This window comes from Sinocyclocheilus grahami, unplaced genomic scaffold (genome assembly GCF_001515645.1).
Source record: "Sinocyclocheilus grahami isolate Dianchi unplaced genomic scaffold, SAMN03320097.WGS_v1.1 scaffold57.1, whole genome shotgun sequence".
Lineage (NCBI taxonomy): Eukaryota > Metazoa > Chordata > Actinopteri > Cypriniformes > Cyprinidae > Sinocyclocheilus > Sinocyclocheilus grahami.
The window spans coordinates 2,232,247-2,254,635 of NW_015505236.1; the positions used below are offsets into that span (position 1 = coordinate 2,232,247).

The 22,389-nt window shown below is 37.7% G+C and overlaps 2 protein-coding genes and 1 long non-coding RNA gene across 5 annotated transcripts; 2 read left to right on the plus strand and 1 right to left on the minus strand.

Annotated features, from left to right (window-relative positions):
• Positions 1-746: 746 nt before the first annotated feature.
• LOC107584131 (uncharacterized) lies at positions 747-2,677 on the minus strand. The gene is made up of 2 exons (XR_001609109.1): positions 2,643-2,677; positions 747-797 (listed from the first exon to the last, which is right to left on the minus strand). It is a non-coding gene; the product is annotated as an uncharacterized lncRNA (long non-coding RNA).
• Positions 810-9,552, plus strand: LOC107584129 (eukaryotic translation initiation factor 2-alpha kinase 1). 3 transcript variants are annotated; one of them, XM_016270602.1, is made up of 16 exons: positions 933-1,000; positions 1,355-1,412; positions 1,545-1,712; positions 3,927-4,063; positions 4,178-4,215; positions 4,752-4,851; positions 4,942-5,022; positions 5,128-5,224; positions 5,345-5,405; positions 5,493-5,847; positions 5,951-6,062; positions 7,033-7,139; positions 8,379-8,508; positions 8,691-8,770; positions 8,893-9,126; positions 9,272-9,552. In XM_016270602.1, exons 2-16 carry the CDS (start codon positions 1,358-1,360, stop codon positions 9,389-9,391), a joined length of 1,875 nt encoding a protein of 624 aa, XP_016126088.1. In that variant the 5' UTR covers positions 933-1,000; positions 1,355-1,357; the 3' UTR covers positions 9,392-9,552. The 3 variants fall into 3 exon arrangements, with proteins under 3 accessions (XP_016126086.1, XP_016126087.1, XP_016126088.1); XM_016270600.1 differs by lacking the exon at positions 1,355-1,412 and having other exon boundaries at positions 810-1,000; XM_016270601.1 differs by lacking the exon at positions 1,355-1,412 and having other exon boundaries at positions 810-1,000; positions 1,584-1,712.
• Positions 9,553-11,364: 1,812 nt separating this feature from the next.
• Positions 11,365-21,096, plus strand: LOC107584191 (ubiquitin carboxyl-terminal hydrolase 42-like). Its single transcript, XM_016270696.1, has 16 exons — positions 11,365-11,401; positions 11,740-11,839; positions 11,977-12,044; positions 12,265-12,335; positions 12,436-12,518; positions 12,777-12,888; positions 13,133-13,273; positions 13,360-13,460; positions 13,558-13,711; positions 13,825-14,463; positions 15,347-15,441; positions 17,699-18,610; positions 19,536-19,795; positions 20,585-20,742; positions 20,849-20,905; positions 20,985-21,096. Exons 1-16 carry the CDS (start codon positions 11,365-11,367, stop codon positions 21,012-21,014), a joined length of 3,018 nt encoding a protein of 1,005 aa, XP_016126182.1. The 3' UTR covers positions 21,015-21,096.
• Positions 21,097-22,389: the final 1,293 nt, after the last annotated feature.

Sequence of the window (22,389 nt, forward strand, 5' to 3'; positions counted from 1 at the left end):
CAAAACCTTTAACAAGTTCAGGCAGTTTAGACACTGTTTGCAGATCTCATTCACTCTTTTTTGCATAAACATAAAAAAGACAAATCTCAAAGTCCACGCCAAAGGGAGATATTTCGTTTTTTTTAAAAATCCCTTTTCAAGAACTACAACAAACGGCTCGTTTGGACTACAGCGCTATTTCCAGGTTTTGTGATATCACAAAGATATCACAAAATAATTCCCGGCTATGGAAATTAGAATGGTTGGGGGGTGGGGAGGGGCGAGGTCGTGGTTAGAACGCTTGGTTGAGTGCATCAATACTGGACAATGATGTAATCTGCAGAATTTACACTTCAGTTATGAGACTGTGGTATAAATAAATTCAAATGTATAACAGTTTCACTGCAATTCATGTTAGAATGTTAGAATTAAAGAACAATAAACATAATACATATTACCGTTGCACTTATCTGTACATGGTAAATGCAGTTATTTTTAAGCGGTTTTTGACATCGATTTAGCCAAAAAAAACAACAATAACGTTACCACTCTAATATGTCTTGCAATATCCGTACGTGCAAAGGTTTTGCGCGATCCTCTTGTTGAATATTCTCGGGGTCTGAATCCGGCTCAAATTGATATATAGGGATGGGCGTATCGATCCAAAGTATCGATATATCAATACTGCCACGAATATCGAAAGTATCAATACTCGAACAAAAATTAACTATACTAAGGTGTGTTTTATTTACCAGTGATTTTGTTAATTTAACAAACAAAAAAAATGTGTTCAATATGCATTGATTTGGACGAATAACCTTGAACAGAAGTGTCTGTTAGCAAAACATCATGTTTCACACAACAGAGAGAGTCATGGCTGAAGAAAGTTCGAGTAGCAGTGCAGTTTCTACTGTTAACAGCCGTAGCTTTCATATCCAACAGGGCCTTTCCACTCAAGACAGAGGACCAAGAGGAGGGATATTCAGCCTGACAGATACGGAGGAGGACGTCCAGTTTGATAGTGAGTCCACTGCAATATTATGTGCAGCCCCTTTCATTCATGAATTTGGGTTTATAAGCCAAGTATTAATGCCATTTACTCTTTTTGTATGTTAATGACATTAAGTATCATGTGGACAGTAGTATGTAGTATGCCTAAATAATTAAATTCAATTAATGCAGTTTTAAGATGTCCCTCCTCCCTAATATTTCTTCTGTGGGATTTCTTAGGGGTGTGGGGGGTAGCTTGAAAATGTTTCAAGCTGATAAGTTACTTAGACCTTACCCACCCCTACTGTACACTCAAGATGCAGCATTGGTATATTTCTATTTGCTCAGCTGTTAAGTGAGTACCATAAATGCTTGGTGTCTACAGTAAATGGAGTCAGAGGAGAATGACATTATGGCTTTAATTGCCAAAGTTATTGCACAAGGTAAGTAATCTCCAATCCAAGTCGTTTTAGACTCAGTTTGGTTAGTTTTCGCTTATTTTGTGAATTTGATATTCAAAAATAGTCAAACATAACAGGCTAGTATTCACCTTTTTATTTGTCATATAAATGCAGCCTCAGACTCGGACAATAACTGTGAAGTGTTGCTGGCGGGGAGACAGTATCCATCGATCCAGGAATTTGCCTCTGTCATTCCCAACCAACTGCTGCTGGGATCTCTACTGGAACACTTGTGCTTTGTTTACGAGCATGATCCTACACGCTCGCGCATGCTGTTTAAGGGTAAGTTGATACTGATATTTCTGTTATTTGTCTTACAGTTTTTCACATTTTCTAAGACTCTGAACCAAATTCTCAATAGCCAAAACCAATTTGTCAAATAAATCTCTCTTTCTGCAAAACCTTTAACAAGTTCAGGCAGTTTAGACACTGTTTGCAGATCTCATTCACTCTTTTTTGCATAAAAGTTTGGGCATAAAAAGATATACAAAGTTACAAATCTCAAAGTCCACGCCAAAGGGAGATATTTCGTTTTTTTTAAAAATCCCTTTTCAAGAACTACAACAAACGGCTCGTTTGGACTACAGCGCTATTTCCAGGTTTTGTGATATCACAAAGATATCACAAAATAATTCCCGGCTATGGAAATTAGAATGGTTGGGGGGTGGGGAGGGGCGAGGTCGTGGTTAGAACGCTTGGTTGAGTGCATCAATACTGGACAATGATGTAATCTGCAGAATTTACACTTCAGTTATGAGACTGTGGTATAAATAAATTCAACTGTATAACAGTTTCACTGCAATTCATGTTAGAATGTTAAAATTAAAGAACAATAAACATAATACATATTACCGTTGCACTTATCTGTACATGGTAAATGCAGTTATTTTTAAGCGGTTTTTGACATCGATTTAGCCAAAAAAAACAACAATAACGTTACCACTCTAATATGTCTTGCAATATCCGTACGTGCAAAGGTTCTGCGCGATCCTCTTTTTCAATATTCTCGGGGTCTGAATCCGGCTCAAATTGATATATAGGGATGGGCGTATCGATCCAAAGTATCGATATATCGATACTGCCACGAATATCGAAAGTATCAATACTCGAACAAAAAATAACGATACTAAGGTGTGTTTTATTTACCAGTGATTTTGTTAATTTAACAAACAAAAAAAATGTGTTCAATATGCATTGATTTGGACGAATAACCTTTGTTAGCGAGTAATTGTGTAGGATAGAACTATTTTCCTGCTCATCTGGACACGCAAATGTTGCAAGACAGACCTAATCAATCAGAGAGAGCGTTCACTCACTTCTGACAGTGCATTCAAACAGGGCTGCATCTCCCAAAAGTATCATAAGAAAGCATTAAAGCTTTTGGGAACGGCAGCCCTGAGCAATGCTTATCAGAGGACAGAAGGACAGAGTTATTTCACAATAAACAAACTGAAATTGTAGCCTACATAGTTTGTGCAATTACAGTTATTTAAATTGAACATGGAAAGATAATATAGATCATGTTCTATTCTGCAATGTTAATAGAAATCATACATTGTCAGAATAAAAAGGTTGCATTTTATGCATGCAACAGCCGGTCACTGGCAGTCCCTTATGAAAATGAACCATGGTTTTACTAAAGTGACCATAGTTCAACTGTAGTATTTATAGATTTGAATCATGTGTAAACAATAAAACATATTTGAACCATGTGTAAACAAAAATATAACTTAATAAGTTACAATTAAGGCATATTGAATGTTAAAATGCCTTTTAAACATAAAGTTAAGTGCTTATCATTACCCATTTTACTCTTAATAATTTAATACATTTCATAATTTAAAAGTTTAGTTCAGAAGTATCGAATCGGTATCGATATCGATGATACTGCCTTGAAAAATATCGGTATCGTATTGAAAACAAAATAAGCGGTATCGCCCATCCCTATATGGCACACACAATAATTAAAAATTGTTCACGCTTGCTTTAATCTGAGAGGTAGAGGAAGAGTGCTTATATGAGCTGAAGGGAGAGATGGACGAGGAAGAGCAAGATTAAGAACAGTTTTTTCAGATGAAATTAGAGCTACTGTTATAGACCATGTTCTTTTGCATGGAATGACAGAGGGAGCACAAAGAGTTCAACCTAATTTGAGCAGATTCTCTGTGGCTACCATAATCAGTTGGAAAGTTCAAAAGAACAACAAAAGAAGTGTGGAAGAGAATATTGTGTAGAATTGTAAGACTACTACGTTAGGGTGGAAGAACAGGCCTGTGGTAGACGTGCTGTCTTATCAAGGCTGCATCCACCACATCAGAGGGTTTTTTTCCCCATTGCCTGCCTGCAACATAGATTAAGTCCTCCTACACACACACACACACACACATTTGGATTTGTGTTTAAGGTTTTGAGAAACTGAGTGATGGTTTCAAGAAATGTGTTTTAGCAATTCAGAAAAACTGTAAATTTAGTTTTCTTGAATACCTTCTGTTTCAGTGATAGGCCAGCGTTTAGCTGCCATGAACCTCCTGTCTCCACTGGCTATCAGTGAGGAGTTTAGTACCGTCAGACTACAGCATAACCGGGCATTCACAGAGCTCCTGCATGCGACCAGCTCATCACTCTTCCCCCAGGTAATCCAACAGAATTCATCATCGATTTCATTTTTCTTAATGAGGTCTATCCAGCTGTTGCTTTCATGAACAAAAACGGGAAAAAAAGACCTGTTTATCTTTTGGATTCTGCAGGAACATAGATACTTGAGTACAGAAGGCCAGAACCTAAGGTGAAAACTTTTACACTTGTAGCAGCTCCACTTACATTACTTTGTAATACAGTACTGTTCAAAGGCTTTGGGTCAAATGGGATCTGATTTTTTAATGTTTATGAAAGAATCTCTTATAGTCACAAAGGCTGCATTTATTTGTACATTAATATGTTTTAAAATGTAATTTAATCCTGTTTTCAGCAGCCATTACTCTAGTCTTCAATATCACACAATCCTTTAGAAATCATTCTAATATGCTGATTGGGTGCTCATAAAATATATCAATGGTAAAAAAAATCAAATGTGCTTCTTAATATTTTTGTGTAAATTTTGATTCTTGTTTAATTATTATTTATTTAAAGTTCAAAAGAACAGCATTTATTTAAAATAGAAATGATAATTTGTAACATCATTTATGTTTTTACTGTCACTTTTGATCAACTTAATGCATGTATATATATGCTGAATAAAAGTCTTACTGACCCAAAACTTTTGAATGGTAGTGCACAGTACATTAACATTTAAAATAACTGAGATATACTTATCTATTCTAGAACCAAAGATGGTCTTTTCCAAGCACAGACATCCCGTTACCTTAGTGAATTTGAAGAAACTGCAACACTGGGTAAAGGATCCTATGGCAAAGTGTTTAAGGTAAGAAGATGTTATGATCATATCGTACTCCAAATATTCTAAACACTTGACTTTGAAAGGTGCATACTGAAAACAGTAACACTGTTTTAGGTCATAAACAAGCTCGATGGCCAGGAATATGCAGTGAAAAAAATTCTCATCAAGAAAGTAACAAGAGATGACTGCATGAAGGTAAAGTATGTCACAGATTCAGTTATTATAGTAGCAATTTACCCACCAAATCTATATGATTTGGAGATAATATACCTTATTGCGTCTGTTTTTATCTCCTTGCAGGTTCTTAGAGAGGTTAAAGTGCTCTCCAGCCTTCAGCATCCCAATATTGTTGGATATCACACAGCATGGATGGAGCATGTTCAGCCTGCAGTGAAAAGTAAGTAGCTGTATTGATGTGCAGATATATCCATTTGAATCATGCTTTGCTTTTATTCAGTATTTTCTTGAGCATAAAGAAAAATGATACAAGCATGTAGTTTTCTGTTTTACTCACTAGATCCAAAATCCCTTGTTTCACAAACATTTCCAGCATTAGAGAAACCTTTACAGAAAGATGGGTAAGATGATTTGGACATTTTTCCCCCAACACAATTGACTAATTGTAACATGTTCTCAATAGCATATAAAAATGTGTCTTGCTTCAGGTGCACACAGGAAAACACTAACAGCAGCAATGGATCGTCCATTGTTTTTGAACATTCTGAACAAGCAGAAGCCAAAGAAAATCAGGTTGCATTAGAGAGCCTCTCAGTGAAACCCTCAACTTTAAAAGAAGAGATGGGACATGCTGTTTGCCCAAAAAATGTCCACAACCCACAAAACTTTGTTCCATGTGTGTTTCTGGGAAAGCCTCGTGCTACAGTGAACAAATGCCCCGCATCTAAATGGGACAGCTCAACACTCTCAGAGGATGACCTCAGTCAAAACAGACTGGAATTGAACAATAACTCTTCCATTGATACGGATGCTCCTGAATGGTCCGAAACGCAGGCACACGAGGTATGTGATTCATGAAACCCTGAATGTAACCATTTATTTAAATGAGAAATAATTATTTTGTAATGTTTTATTTTTCATCAGTTTTTCTCTTTCCTGTCTATAGGTTCAGTTCCACTTGATGCTTTATATACAAATGCAGCTGTGTGAGCGATCTTTGAAAGACTGGATACAGGAAAGAAACTCAAGGATCACAGAGGGACTCTTGATGTCAGTAGGTAAGATCACTTTATTCATGAGTTTACATAGGAGTTTGCACTTTTTTCTTTAAATGCCATTAAATAGGTATTTTTTGGAAGTATGTCTTATAAATTGCTCAGATTCCCTTCCTTTATATAACATTTATATAATAAATATAGAAGTCACTTTATATACACCCTTTTCCTGTTTTTGCGTTGGATGACTCATTGGCTGAACAGGAAAGACAAGAAAAGCTGATCTCCAGAATTTTTTGGACATACAATCACAATTTTTTTAACATTCAGTCACAGCATATAATTGTATTGTTGGATTATTTTAGCATTTTTTAACCCATACATTGATCCACAGATCCTTGTGAGTCAATTGACTCTGAACACGCATTGAACATTTTAAAGAAAATACTTGAAGGAGTGGAGTACATTCATTCCCGTGGTATTATGCATAGAGACCTTAAGGTATGTGTACTTATTATGTTGGCGTGCATAACTTGGTATTGTTCACCCCACATACTGTATATCTAGTACATGTCTGGCTTGGAACTGTATATGCATTAGTCTACTTGGGAGGAGGCCTAGTGTTTTGATAACAGATATTTGGCTGGTGTGGCACAACAATTTGCAAAGTAGGTTGAACTTTTGCAAAGCAACAGATAATCTCTCTCCTGAGGTAGTGAGCTTGTTGATGTCTGACATTATTTAGTAGGCAAATGGCTTGTCCTTTTCACCATTTCAAACCTTGTGCTTTGTTTACAGATCCATTTTGTAATGCTTAACCCATAAGTGTTGGCGCCGATAGCCTCGCAGTTAGTGTGCCGACTTATACAGTGCATCTGTGCTCACGGCTACCCAAGTTCAATTACCGTCTCGAGGTCCTATGTCAATCCCGCTCCCCTCGCTCTACCCAGTGCTTTCCTTTCATTTCTCTAGTGTCCTGTCTGAATAATAAAGGAATAAAAAGCCCAAAAATATAACATACATTGATCCACAGATCCTTGTGAGTCAGTTGACTCTGAACACGCATTGAAAATTTTAAAGAAAATACTTGAAGGAGTGGAGTACATTCATTCCCGTGGTATTATGCATAGAGACCTTAAGGTATGTGTACTTATTTTGTTGGCGTGCATAACTTGGTATTGTTCACCCCACATACTGTATATCTAGTACATGTCTGGCTTGGAACTGTATATGCATTAGTCTACTTGGGAGGAGGCCTAGTGTTTTGATAACAGATATTGGGCTGGTGTGGCACAACAATTTGCAAAGTAGGTTGAACTTTTGCAAAGCAACAGATAATCTCTCTCCTGAGGTAGTGAGCTTGTTGATGTCTGACATTATTTAGTAGGCAAATGGCTTGTCCTTTTCACCATTTCAAACCTTGTGCTTTGTTTACAGATCCATTTTGTAATGCTTAACCCATAAGTGTTGGCACCGATAGCCTCGCAGTTAGTGTGCCGACTTATACAGTGCATCTGTGCTCACGGCTACCCAAGTTCAATTACCGTCTCGAGGTCCTATGTCAATCCCGCTCCCCTCGCTCTACCCAGTGCTTTCCTTTCATTTCTCTTCCTTTTCACCATTTCAAACCTTGTGCTTTGTTTACAGATCCATTTTGTAATGCTTAACCCATAAGTGTTGGCGCCGATAGCCTCGCAGTTAGTGTGCCGACTTATACAGTGCATCTGTGCTCACGGCTACCCAAGTTCAATTACCGTCTCGAGGTCCTATGTCAATCCCGCTCCCCTCGCTCTACCCAGTGCTTTCCTTTCATTTCTCTAGTGTCCTGTCTGAATAATAAAGGAATAAAAAGCCCAAAAATATAACTTAAAAAATTACCCATGACAATTTCTTTATTCTATTTACTGATCTTGATACCTCTTGACAGTCAGCATGGCATTTAACAGAATCAACTATTTCAAAATAAAATTAGTTGCAGATAGTCACTTTGACAAACACTGTTATTGTCCTTTATAAACCAACTCTTTATCTGTTTGTCACAGTATGGTAACACAGTATTTCTCATGCATCTCTTCTGGATACTTTGTCTCATAAGCATGAATTGCTTTCTCAGAAATATTTTTAATCTATATAATATTAAGCCTGAATACCACTTGGATCTGCACACATTTTTTAATAACCAAAAGGCAAGAACACATAGTTACCTTTGAAATTCCAAAACAAATGTAATGATTCTTATGTGATTAATATGTTAAAATGGTTTAACATAATAATTTTGGATATTTATTACTGTGGATGTTCTATTTGTGTAGTAATAAAAATATAAAAAATGCTTTTAGTGTCCGTTTGTTGCAAGTTAAAATGCATATTTCTTTACAGCCGAGAAACATTTTCCTTCATGGACCGGAGTGTCATGTGAAGATCGGGGACTTTGGATTGGCTTGCCGGAACTTAATAATGGATGAACATGAGCAGCTGCCCTCCAGCTCTCAAGCAGGTGTAAACACAGGTGAGACCTCTTCTGTATTCACAAGAGTAAACGACAGTTATTTTAGTTAAACTATTTTAGTTAAACTACTACATTTGTTGCAAAACTACTGCTGATTTATTGTCAGGTAACAGTAGGTGGCAGCAGTGATTTAATGCAACCTTGCAACATAGCCTAATTTCTCGTTGCACTTTTTACACTAGACTCAGCTCACACTAGTGGAGTAGGAACTTTTGTTTACGCTGCCCCAGAACAACTTGAGGGTTCTCACTATGATTCAAAGGTAAGGAAACTGTAAAGTTACAAACTGTTATAATGTAAAGTCTACTGTTTTTTGAGCTGTACTTCAGTGTGTGGCTGTTGCATCTTAGGCACATATGCTCAGTGTTTGTTTCATTTGTACAGTCAGATCTGTACAGTATAGGAGTGATTGCGTTTGAGTTATTCCATCCATTTGGGACCGAGATGGAGCGTGTGCACACACTTGGAGAACTACAGCAGTGCAAGATCCCTAACATGCTGTCCAAAAACTGGCCACTTTTGGCCAAGTATATCACCCTATTGACCAGCACTGATCCTTCAATGCGACCAAGTGCATCTCAGTTACTTCAGAGTGACCTCCTCTGCACCAATGACATGGTATGTGTGGCTCTAATGTTTTTTTTTTACCCCCAAAATGGAACAAAAATCAAATGTTCATGTATATTCACATTTTAGTTACTTTAGCTGCTTTGAGAAATTTTTTTTGTTTATCTTTTAACTTTGTTTGTATTCTTTATTTTAGGTTGTTCACAGTTTGAAACGCAAGATTGATGAACAAGAACAGGAAATTGTTCAGCTCAAGAGACAGATCAGTGAGCTACGGATCTCTCAAAATGCAATACACAGTCCAGAAAATATATAATAATAGTAACTCTTTTGAACTGCCATAAGTGCTCAATATTTGTACGTTATGTGAATTGTTATTTGGAGATGGTTGTATGTGTGAGGTCTGCTCTGCTTGTATGTATATAAAAGAGTGCCATATTTAACTTGACAAGAGGTTTGTAAAGTAAAGTCCCATGCCAATGGTGCATTAGTCTCCATTTATCTGACTCTTTAAAGCTGAGTAAATAGTACCTCAATAGTATTCTTAATATTCACAACTATTGCTCAATTATCATGAATATTAACAATACCCCAAGGTCATAGATAAGGCTACAAAACTTATTTTAGCAAGATAATTAGTCATCAGTCACTGTTATTGTCCTTTATAAACCAACTCTTTATCTGTTTGTCACAGTATGGTAACACAGTATTTCTCATGCATCTCTTCTGGATACTTTGTCTCATAAGCATGAATTGCTTTCTCAGAAGTATTTTTAATCTATATAATATTAAGCCTGAATACCACTTGGATCTGCACACATTTTTTAATAACCAAAAGGCACGAACACATAGTTACCTTTGAAATTCCAAAACAAATGTAATGATTCTTATGTGATTAATATGTTAAAATGATACACGTGTGTATACATACATATATATATATATATATACACTAATGACATGTTCCTACAAAAATATGTAATGCAAAAATTTATATTTACGATGACTTCATTACATTTTAAATTGAATTATTAATGCATTTCAGTGCTATCATATCACTAAAATAACTTTTGTAGCCTTATCAATGACCTTGGTATTTTTAATATTCATGATAATGACGCAATATATGATACTAAAGCCGCACAATTTAAAATGTAAATGAGAAATAACACAATGAGACTTACATAAGAAAAAAAAAATAATGTTCATGGTGGATACTGACTGAGATGCCCCAACCTACCGTACGATCCACCAATACCCATTACCAAACGCCTCTACAGTAATATAAATGTGTACGAAACACTACTTCTCTGAATTTATCCACGGAAACTATTTAAATCGTTATTGTAAAAGCGATTCTTTCTTGGTCGACAAGTTGACTGCAACAAAGACATTCAACTGCTTTGACGGCCGCGTTCAATAAGGCCACATCCACACAACACTGGGTTGGCTGACATTACGAAAGTACCCGGATGGATCCGTGGGGAAACTACGTCATTGTTCACCGCCGGACGCTCTTTGGATTTTAGAATGGATGAACTCATTTAAATTAATCATAAATTTACAGGTACGTGTATTATTTGATTTAAATATCACATTTGATTGCTGCAGGTGATTTTTGGAGTGCGCGTTGTGTGGTTTGCGTTTATTGCGTGGCACGAAATTGAAAACACCGGGTTTCGCAATGAGTCTTTCAGCGGCGTTGCCTTCTCGGCCAAGGCACCGGTGAATTTCAAATACCGTGCCCCTCCTTTCGACCTGTTTTCGATTAAAATCGAAATTTGGCTAATGAAATTTAGTACTGTTGTCTTGTTTATGTTTGTGAGGGGACACACCACATGTATCAACATCTTCTTGATTCACAGACGGGCTTCTCGAAGTGCGTGGCCGTGTTCATGCCGCGTTCCATCGGTATTGTTAAGTTTCGCCGTTACCATGGCGTTTGTAGCTACAACACAGCGCTCTTTAAATCAGTCATAACTTCTCGCGCCAACAAAAAAGATGTCTAGCCAGTTAGATTTCACTGACAAGTATTTCACATTCTTTTAATACCACTACAAATAAATTCATTCATAGTGTTTTGTGTATAAATAACGTGCGGCAGAGGCCTATCTCACACGCGAAGCCTTTAGCCGAGCACGCTAGATCAGTGGTTCCCAACCCTGGTCCTGGAGGCAGCCCAACACTGCTCGTTTTGCATGTCTCCTTAATCAAACACACCTGATTCAGGTCATCAGCTCATTAGTAGAGACTTCAAGACCTGAAATTGGTGTGTCAGAGAAAGGAGACATGCAAAACGAGCAGTGTTGGTGGCTGCAGGACCAGGGTTGGGAACCACTGCGCTAGATAACAGTTGGCGGACGTGCGGAGAGAGTGTGTACTACAGGATAATTTCCTCATGCAAAATCACACGGAACCGCCTCTGTAGTTGTTGAACTGTGTTTTAAGTGTTAGGTCTGACGACCTAATCGAAGGTACACACATTTTACAGAGGTTTTATTGTGGAACGTGTTGGTGTGACAGTTTACTGTAAACTATAGCTATCGTGAATTAAAAAAAAAAAAAGCAACACAGCCACAGTGCTTTTTTGCTGGAGCTAAGCGATAAAGAATGGTCCAGGATGATTTATAACATGGACCACTGATCTTTTGTTCTTATCCTCAGGGATTGGAAAGCATTTCAGATTTGGAAGTCAAGAAGATGCTCATGAGTTCTTGAGGTACACGGTGGATGCTATGCAAAAGTCCTGCCTGCCTGGAAACAAGTGAGTTCCCACAATGCAGTTTTGTTTGCCAGTTTACTAGCATTATAAGGCAAGAAATAAACATTTCTTCATTCATCAGTGCATTAACTGTAATGACTGCAAACTTCAATAACTTCATTATTTTGATTAATTGTCAGATTGGACAGGCAAACTCAGGCAACCACTTTTGTACATCAGATATTTGGGGGTTATCTGAGATCCAGAGGTAGGTCATACGATTTGTGTTTGTTTTGATTTGGTTTAAGGTTAATTTTATTCTTTCTGAGTTGCACATATGGTCTATAAAAACACACCTTTAAATTTAGTGTCTTGAAGTTTGATTTATTTTATATGTATGTTTTCTATAATTTGTGCAATGATTGAATATTTAATCTGTGTTCCAGATACATCTGTTGGTACATTTAATGCACATTTCTTTTTCACAGTCAAATGTTTGAATTGCAAAGCAGTTTCTGATACCTTTGACCCATTCCTGGATATTTCACTGGAGATAAAGGTGACCAAATGTTTTCTTGACACAAATTTATCTTACAGCTGAAGCAAGTAATTTTTAACATGGCTACAATAATGATAACTTTTTGAATGTTTATTTGCAGACGGCTCAGACACTCAGTAAGGCTTTTGAGCAATTTGTTAAGCCTGAGCAACTTGATGGGGACAATGCTTATAAATGCTCCAAGTAAGTTTTCCGTGCATATTAACACCACATCATTGTTTTACCCAAATTCAATTGTGTGTACAGTTACCATGCATTTGAAGTCATGCATTGACCACTCTTGACAAGGGCCTTCTTTCAGTTGTAACCTGTTTTATGACTTTTGTTTCTTCTAAATAGAATAGTGCATTTAGAGACCAAATCATGTGTCCATGTGGAATTGTTTTATTTTTATATTTTCATTTTCACTCAATTTATAGTAATATTCTTTTGTCTTGGCAGATGTAAGAAAATGGTTACCGCCTCAAAGAGATTCACCATACATCGGAGTTCTAATGTTCTCACCATCTCATTAAAGCGGTTTACCAACTTCAGTGGAGGAAAAAGTACAAAGGTAAACTGCATAAAGGTCATAAGACAAAAGTTAATTTTATAGCTGCATGCTAAGATACTGGACGAACTGGTGTGACCAGATCAATCATTCATATTTTTGAGGTGTTGTCTTGTTGCAGGACCTGTAATAGGGCTAGGTCAATGTGCTTAAATGTATTCAATACATTTTTAACAGCATTAAAATGTCATCAGTTAATGCATTAATTTTGGCAGCCTTAAATATGATTATTCTTAATCCTTCACAGGATGTGAGATACACAGAGTATCTAGATTTGCGCCCATTCATGTCTCAGTCACATGGGGACCCACAAATCTATGCTCTGTATGCTGTGCTGGTTCATTCTGGCTTCAGTTGCCATGCTGGACACTATTACTGCTACATTAAGGTAAGTCATCAAGTACAGACCTGCATCCTCTTTATTATGTGCTTACAACATAATATATGTATGATTAATTTGATCCTCTATTTCAGGCTAGCAATGGGCAGTGGTATCAGATGAACGACTCATCGGTATCTCTCAGCGACATAAGAACAGTGCTTAATCAGCAAGCTTATTTGCTGTTCTACATCAGGTAAAGGTCTTTATTCACTTCCCATAACTTAAGTGGGTAATTTGAGTTTTTGGCACTAAGGGTGAGTCTCATCAGTAAAACGCTTATTTTAATTTAGGTCACCTGATGCAAAAAATGGAAGTGATTTTAGCCAGATGAATCATACTCCAGGCCAGTCATCTCCTCGACCATCCATTCCAGTCAAGATGAATGGGCCTCAGTACACCTCCACATCCTTCATTGGCCCTCAGCTGCCACCTCATATGCTAAAGGTACTGCAAGACAATAACGCATTCAAACAAATTACAATGGTTCAGCAAATTAGCCTTAAAGCTAAGCTAGGTTTGCTGCTTCTCTTCACCTTTTCACTCTGTGTACTTTGCAGAACTCGTCGTACATAAACGGGAACGGTTCTTCAAAGGAATACCATGGTGGCTCCAAACCCAACAGAAGTTTCTGTGGTGTGACCAAATTAGGCTCTGGCCTATCTCATACGTCCTCTTCTGCATCCGCATCCTCTTCTACTTCACTTGTTCGGCCCATGGGCATTCCTGACTCATCCAAGAGGCCGAAGTTGACATTTATCATTGGTCAGAACAAACCTGTGAGACCTACTCAGACCCAGTCAAGCCCTAACTGCTCTTTATCTTCAGCCTCTCACCCTCAGCCCACATCTTCTAGCACCTCAGTGTCTACCTCAGGCTTCTCACAGGTCAATGGAACTCACACTCGAGCTTCTTTCTTGGTTCCTTATGGTCCGGAATCATCAGAGGAATCCGACCAAGAGGCTGGAGCCATGGAGAACGGATCAGTTAAGCCTTATCTTGCTCCTAAGATAACCAATGGGAATGGGGTAAAGGATGACACCCAGTCCCACAATCCCAGTTCACTGCCTCTGCTTACCCCGAAGACAAATGGATCTAATGGCTTTCCAGAGTTACATGTGCGTGAAAATGGATCAGGACCTGCCCACAAATCCCAGAATGGCCTTCCCAAAGCCAATGGTTTTAATCATGCTGAAAAGGTACATACTTCAAATAAGGGCGGCACGATTAATCGAAATTAAATTGCAAAGTCGATAAATCGTGATTTGGCAGAAGCTGTGATTGCCATGTGTATTTTTCAGTGAAGCACGGTTCTGTGATCAGCAGTTAAATCTCCATTCGAAGGCTAGAGGGCGCTCTTGCGCTTAAACTCCAAATACGCCTCGCAGAAGAAACTCAGGAAATCCCTATAGCAGCAGCTGAATAAACAGAAGATTTAACTGCTTTCATTGATTCAACGTGACTAATAAACACACGACTACGACAATATATGGTTTATCTGAGTTCGTTTTATTATAATAAAGTATCTAATAATGCAGTGCTAATCGACATAGCCTTTATCACTGCTTAGAATACTATGAAATATGTTGCGTGCCTTATTCTGTGTAAGAAGCCACATCTCACAGAAGGATTTATTTCAAACACTCGACGTTATGAAGTGAGTTTGGAGTAAAAACATGTTATTAAATGTGGTATTTTAAAGTACCTTTAGATGGAGCAGCATTTACTACACGGAGCCGTAGTTCACTGACAAGCTAAGCAAACAGCTTTCATAATCGCAGAACGATTTCTTAGATTTCATAATCGCATGATTAAATTGTCTGCGATTTATGAACGTGATTTTGCGTAGCTTGTCAGTGAACTACGGCTCTGTGTAGTAAATGCTGTTCTATCTGAACGCACGTGCTGGAGATTTACTACTAATCACAGAACCGGCTTTACTGACAAGATGCGCATGACAATCACATTCGATTAATCGTGCAGCCCTACTTCAAATGTAAATTTTTGGCCTGTATATATTTCCCCCTGAATTTTTTGTTTGTTTGTTTTTGCTAAAGAAGAGTGTTTTATTCCTTTTTTCAGGTTGTGGGTGCGCCACATTCTTCATCACAGATTGCTAATCAATCTAATAGTTCAGACATGCAATTCAGCTTAAAGCCTGGAAACAGTGAGTCAAGGTGAGATGCTCAAACACCACAATCTGTGTCTTGTTTTTATTATTTAACGGTTGTGTTGTTTGATCTCGTAATGAATATCCATGTTTCATAATGTACACTGCTTTGATGCCTAAATGTACTTGTAGCCAGTGTTATTTTAGAAATATTTACTATTATAGTTATTATCAATACTTTGAATTAGCTTTTTATTTTTGTTATCAGTTTTCGTTTTAATTTTGTTATGTTTTAGTTTTTATCTTAGTTTTAGTACTTCAACTTAAGCAGTTTTTTTTTCAGGTGGTTGCCAAGGCAGCATATCTAATTTAAGTTTTTCATCTAATATTTGTTTTATTTTAACATTATTTAATTTAACAAATGTAATTTGTACAAGTTTTCATGATTAACAATAACGACTGCTTGTAGCATTTAGAATGATCAGTTTAGAATAGAATTTTAAGTAGGACTGTGCCGGTTATAGCTGCCCCACCACCACCACAGAGTACCACTGGCTGTGGTACTGCAAAACACATTTTTGTGCATATGATTTGTTTTTTTTGTTTGTTTGTTTTTTTTGCCGTGAATAGTAGACCAAGAATGAAGTACAAAACCTTATTTACAAAATAAATAATTGGTTAGCAGACAGATGGTACATCGCGACAGGGTCCTGCGGCCCACGGATACCCTACGGGTGAGCGGCTAATATTTGATGTAACGGGTGGAATAATATTTGTTGCGTGTATTGGTGAGACAGGTAACCGACACGGGGCAGGTAGTGGGTCCAATAGCCAAGACTAATTTGACTCTATCCAGTACAAGCTGGTAGGCAGCTGCTTTCAAACGGTCCCATGCTTGTGTTCATGCTCTGTCTGAAGCCCGTTAAAGGCCCTGTGATGTAATTTACAGTATGCGCAATTAAAAAAAAATAATAGATTGTTCACATGATGTAAGCAATAGTTTTATATTGTTTACACCATAGATGTTGTGTGCGCGCTCTCTCTTTTTTTTATTTATTTTTTTTTGTTAAAGGTGCAATAGGTGATTGTCTTCAGAAACATTTTTTGTTATGCTGGTTGAAAGTCTCTTCACATCCCAATAGCAATCATTAAGTTAAGTGGTCTAAATGTATTTATATATTCTGTGGAAGGCATAGGACCAAGAAATGTTCATCCAATCAAAATGCTCGGTCCGAGCGTTTTAATTGGCTTTCCTACCTGCCTGTCAACGTATGTATTAGCATACCTCTGTGCACCGGGTTTGCGCAGGCAGGATACGTCATCAGCGTGCTCACGCACACTGTGCAGACAGAGCGAGAATGGCAGACAAACATCAACAACCCGATCTTCCTTCCTGGTATTGTAGTACTTTTAATGTTTTCTCACCGGTGAATGACACATGATGTAGCCCAGTGGTTCCCAATTCCAGTCCTCGCGCCAAAATGCATATTTTGCATGTCTCGCTTAGTTAACACACCTGATTCAGATAACCAGCTCATTAGAAGTGAGCTACGTGCATGAACTGTGTTCCGATCTATATGCACCCTACACAGTGTTCATTGCTCCCTACTCCCTGAGCAGGGGAAATCCGTTTGCTTCACTTCGGAACATGGGCTGGAATTGGGAACCGCTGATGTAGCCTATTGTAGTAATGTTGTCTCTTGTATTCTGGTCTGTGAGCGTATATGCGTTCAGGGGGCATGGCTTTGGACTGTGATTGCAGGAAGGGTGGGACGTTCGCTTTCAGTGCTATCAGGCTAAAGTTAGCATTTTCCAAGATCTCCTACTGCACCTTTAACATGTTGATCTGTGTGTCAACATGTTTTTGTTTTTTTCTTAAATGCCTTAACTCAGAATGACTAATGGTTTATTGCTTGTTACATGAGAAAATAGTTTTGTTTACCTCATGCAGGAGATTTCCTACTTTGTTCTGTTTTGTGGGCTGGTAACTCGAATTGTGACAAAGTATTATTAGCCTTTTAGAAATGTAAAACTTATTATTTATTTTTTTTTCGTTAAATGTCGGTCTACACAACAGGTGATTTGTTGACAATTGAGACATTACTGGTCACATTATGCACGGGTTATTTTATAGAAACTTTTAGGTTACAGCCTATGGGCCATTTGTTTTTTTTGGCCATAAAATAAAAAATGCTTAACAGTATCGGCCCTAACTTAAATATCAGTATATACCTAGTTATTACTTTTTAGAATTGGCGAGTTTCTGATGGACTAAACCGTCTTTAGGTTTTCTTCATTAATTCATTTATTTATCCATCCAGCAGCTCCAAACCACCAAGTACTGATGGCCAGACGTGTTTCTCGCCTTCAAGAAAAAGTATGAAACCTTCTTCAGACTCTTCATCTCAGTCTGCTTCACAGGTACAGTCTGCATCTTCATCTGATGCATCATTAGTCTCAAAGACTACAGACACTGACCTTCATGCCCAGACAGCTTCAAAAGATGAGCTGATTCAGGGCCATGACACCCATGCAGAGGCTGGCATGTCAGGTCTTCAGGGCAACAACAGTCTCAGCCTTCATATTGGTGATGGTCATACAAGTCCACACAGGTTAACGGAAGAGTTCAGGTGCAGTGAAGGAGAAAGCAAAGAGTCAAAGCCATCACACTTAGACAAGTTTAGCTCTGGAGATAGACAGAGCGATGACCGGAATAGGGTTTTAGAGCGCCCACAATTTTCTTCAACTGTGAAAGACGGGGACCGGTACAGACACTATAGGGAATACAACGAAAGAAGCCGGAGGTCTTATGGTCATGGCAATCGTGAGAGTCGTCCCTTTAGAGAGCGTTCCACCAGTAGAGACCGGCATCACAGAGATCACTGGGACAGATTCTCACATCACCGTAGAGAGCACCACTATTCCCAAAGAAGACCCAGAGAGGAACGCGAACGGAGTAGGGATAGGAGATTTGTGAATGACTCTTATCGTCCTTCTGGACACCATAACCGGGATGGATCTTCCAGTCACAGCCATCGTGGGGTGGATGGTGGCTATGGAAGGGTGTCCCATACAGTGAATGGTTCAAAAGTAAGACCCTCATCTCCACGTTCTGTCAGCCCACTGCCCGGACATTACAAGCGAAAACGCAGTCCATCGGCTGATGCCAGACAAAGTTCTGATGAGTGCAGAGCGAAGAAATACAAAAAGAAAAAGAGAAACAAAGAAAGGCACAGGTGAGTCATTTTTTTTACTAGAATACTTTGTTACTGCTTTCTTTTGCTCTGGATTTATAGATTTATTCAAGAAAATCTTAAGTGGTCTTGTATTATAATTTATTATAAAAATATTTTAACAGCTGCTTCACTGCTTTTTAATTTGAAAAACTGTCATTGACCATTTAATATTTGACTGGGTGAGAATTTAAAACCATTGACTATTAAAATACTAGGCTAGTCAAATTATCATTGAGCGCGTTTACATGCATGTTCTTAAGCCGATTATGCTTAATAAACCGAAAACGCACGTGGTCAGGTAAACGCGGTAACCCGTTTTCTTTTATCGGAGATAGGTCATAAACGGCGTAAGCATAAACCGGTCGACACGGGTAGTTTTTTGCCTCTTACTCCGATTTTGCGTGGCATGTCGACGCAATGACTCGCTTTCTGTTGGTTTATTAAAGTGCGCATCTGTGGTGCGTGACTGGAACGCATGGTTAGGGCAGATTTAAGCGCATATACACAGAGCAAACATCTTGCAGTAAAGAAAGAAGGAAATGTATCACAAAAGCAGACTCTTCCGTGACTCAGAAAATGATAAAAAATGTGTTATCTCGTGCAGCAGAAGTAGAAGTGGTTCAGTCAAAATGCTGTATTTATAGCTGTAAATTTCTCGCTGACATGTTGCAAGCTTTATTTAACATCACAACTGACAAATGTATGGAATACTCGGAGTCAGATACACAAACGATTATATTTCGACATCAATACAGGAAAATAACCTGATTTATTAATGAAGTCATGTAAACGCAGCTACTTGTTTTGTTAGGTTACTGATGTGCATGTAAACGGGGAAACTGGTTATTTTAATAAGCTGATATTTGTGCGTTATCAGCTTACTGGTGTGCATTGAAACGTGCTCATTGTGACTTTTCACTTACAGGCACTCAGAGAAGGACCCATCTGAGGGCATTGAGGATAGTAGCTTCAAGAGACATAAAAAGAAGAAGAAGAAGAAAAAGAAGAGGAGGGAGGATGAGGAGAGGCCTCACACTAGGAGAGACTTCGCTCCGAGGCGGGAAGAGCATGATTCTAGAGCTAGGAATGGTGCAGAGAAAGGAAGTCTGCACCACAGCTCTGAGTCCCTTCACAATGTCCACCGAGACCATATGGAGGACCAGCAACAGCTCAGTGGACACAAAGGTGCTTAATATTTAACAGCTTAGACTAGATGTCTTTTTGGACCGAGCAAAGAAGCAGCAAAGCATGCTTCAGGCAATAGCGTACTTTTGTTTTGCACATTTTTACTCCCCTAGGTCACTTTTCACACTTAAATCAAATGGAGAGAAAAAACCAAAGCATGAATTTAACATTTAAAATTTCCATTGTGGTGATATTTTCATGGCAGCTAAATGCATTTCCACCCCAAAGTATTTTCCAGTGAGCACTGCTGAATGCAGTTTAAAAATTACGCATACATATGCAGTAATATACAAACATTTATATTTTGCAGTAATGATTTAATTTGGATGTTGAGGTGCTTTTTGATTGAAATATTGAAATCAATATTACAAATAACCCATGCTGTCTTTATTTTCCATCATGTGCCAGAAAAAAAATGTGTTTGTTTCATATAGAAGATATAAACGAGGCCTTTTGAGTGATATGATTTATCTTTGTGACTTTTCACATTGCATGGATCAAAGCTTAGTAGTCTCTTTCAGATAGCAGTGTTAACACGGAAATGTTCAAGTAAGCTGATGGTATCTTCTGATACATACCACATTAAATTGGTTGAACTGGTTTGCCGGTAATTGACTACATTTGCGATCTGGATTTTGCGCAAACCCTCCCCAGGCTCACATACATCCACAATCACACTTTTGATCTTGGCACAGTATTACACATTCACATGTAAATGTCATTTGGGAGAAAAAATTAACTAATGCTTTTTGTGTAATCTATTTTTTTTTGTTTGTTTTTTTCTTTCAGCTAATGGCCTGAGCTGTTACAGTGGAAGTGAGCTTGAGCATACTGGGATGTATAAAGACCAATACAAATATTTTGATTATTCTACCACTGTCAACGGCACAAAGACGCTCTCAAATGGAAGTGGAGATGTATGTCACAGGACCCTTTCAGATGTTGAAGTGAGTATAATGTAATAAAAATATATACAATTATGAAATTCAAAAACTAATTTGTTTTTCTTGCAATATACATTCATTTTGTATGTATGTTTTATGGTTGTTGTAGTTGCACAACTCTGACTGTTCTCTGGTTTTCACAGAAAGCCACACATCCTCACTAAAGGTAAGAAATGTTTATTTTATTAATTTTCTAAAAACAAAATAAGCTCCGCTCTAATCGTCCCCTCTCTCTTTATTTGAAGACTCTGAAAACCACCCATGCAAGCATGTGAAAAACAAAATCTACAGCTACAGTTCCTGACATGGTGCTTAACATTTAGAACATACTGTATTTTTACCACGAGATGAATTTTAAAGTTTTTTTTTTTAGTACACTGTACATAAATGAACTTTGATCATGGAAAAAAAAATTCTATATAAAGTTAATAATATATATATACGATTAAAACAAAAGCCTGGAGCTTAACATCAGAATTGCTGCTCAGACATACAGACTCAGGATTTTCTCACTTGTGAAGATGAGACAAGCGCTCCCTTTAAGGAATCGAACCTGGGAACGACAAGAACATTTATATGCTGCATCGGCGGAGAAAGACTGCTTGTCTCTTGGCTTCAAGTTATGATGTCACCATTTTCACGTATCGGTTGATAGAACTGTCTCAAAGGAGAAGCCTTTGCTAATGCTACATGTGCACTTACATCACAGTTAACCTGGTCACACTTGAGGACATAAGATGTTTGCTTTGCTGTCTCTTGTACCTCTCTTTTTTTAGCGTCTCACTGTATTACTCTCTGAAATTCCTCAAACCTATCTAGAATGCAAGTTCATTGCATCTTTTTTGTTTTTAATTCTCACTGTTTCGTTTTCTTGAATCCGCTTTGATTTTAGTCAAGATAATACTGTGAATTTAAGTTGAACTGTACTATCAGTTGTTTGTTTTTGGTCCTGTATCAGGAGTTCAATAGAGACACTTTCTGTAAAGCCTCTTGTAATGTAGACCATGTTCTCTGAACATGTCAACTTTTTTTTCTCTTCTTCAGCAAAACGAAACAGACATGAAAAATGGTTATATTCAACTTCATTTTACTGTAGCATGTCAAAGTAAATGTATACAGTGTACAATATGTTGAGTGAGAGGAAACGGCCTTAATGTCTGAAATTGTAATATTTTCTCTCACTATGTTTACAACATTTTGTTGGAGTGAATGAACATGTATGTGAAGTGTTTGTTTTTGTAAAGGGTGGGGTTTCCTTTTTACATATAAAGAATGATTTGTGATATTTTTGTTTTGTGAAAAATATCTTAATGTCAAAGTGCTGCACTTTTTTTTGTTCCAGCTACATTTCAGTAATCGTAACGCATAGTTTAAGACAGACTTTAATTTGCTTTTGCCCTATACACCAGCAAACCAGGCTATAATGGTCATTTATTTACATCTCAATACCAAAAAAAAACATACTGAAAGCAGCTTAATATAGAACTGCACGAAATTATTAATTACTAGATTAGGGTGCACAGTACTTGCAAAGCAATAACATGCAAAATGATTAATCTTTTCACTACTAAGTACATGAGAAAGAAAGAAAAAAAAACATTCATTTCCGCAGCTAATATTGGGATCCGTTATTAATATGAGCAAAATGGT

Coding starts and splice junctions, on each gene's coding strand:
- LOC107584129 (XM_016270600.1), top strand. CDS start 829: ATGTTTCACACAACAGAGAGAGTCATGGCTGAAGAAAGTTCGAGTAGC. Junction 1,713..3,926: donor CTCGCGCATGCTGTTTAAGG/GTAAGTTGATAC, acceptor CTTCTGTTTCAG/TGATAGGCCAGCGTTTAGCT. Junction 4,064..4,177: donor GCTCATCACTCTTCCCCCAG/GTAATCCAACAG, acceptor TGGATTCTGCAG/GAACATAGATACTTGAGTAC.
- LOC107584191 (XM_016270696.1), top strand. CDS start 11,365: ATGCAAAACGAGCAGTGTTGGTGGCTGCAGGACCAGG. Junction 12,889..13,132: donor GTGGAGGAAAAAGTACAAAG/GTAAACTGCATA, acceptor AATCCTTCACAG/GATGTGAGATACACAGAGTA. Junction 13,274..13,359: donor ACTATTACTGCTACATTAAG/GTAAGTCATCAA, acceptor CCTCTATTTCAG/GCTAGCAATGGGCAGTGGTA.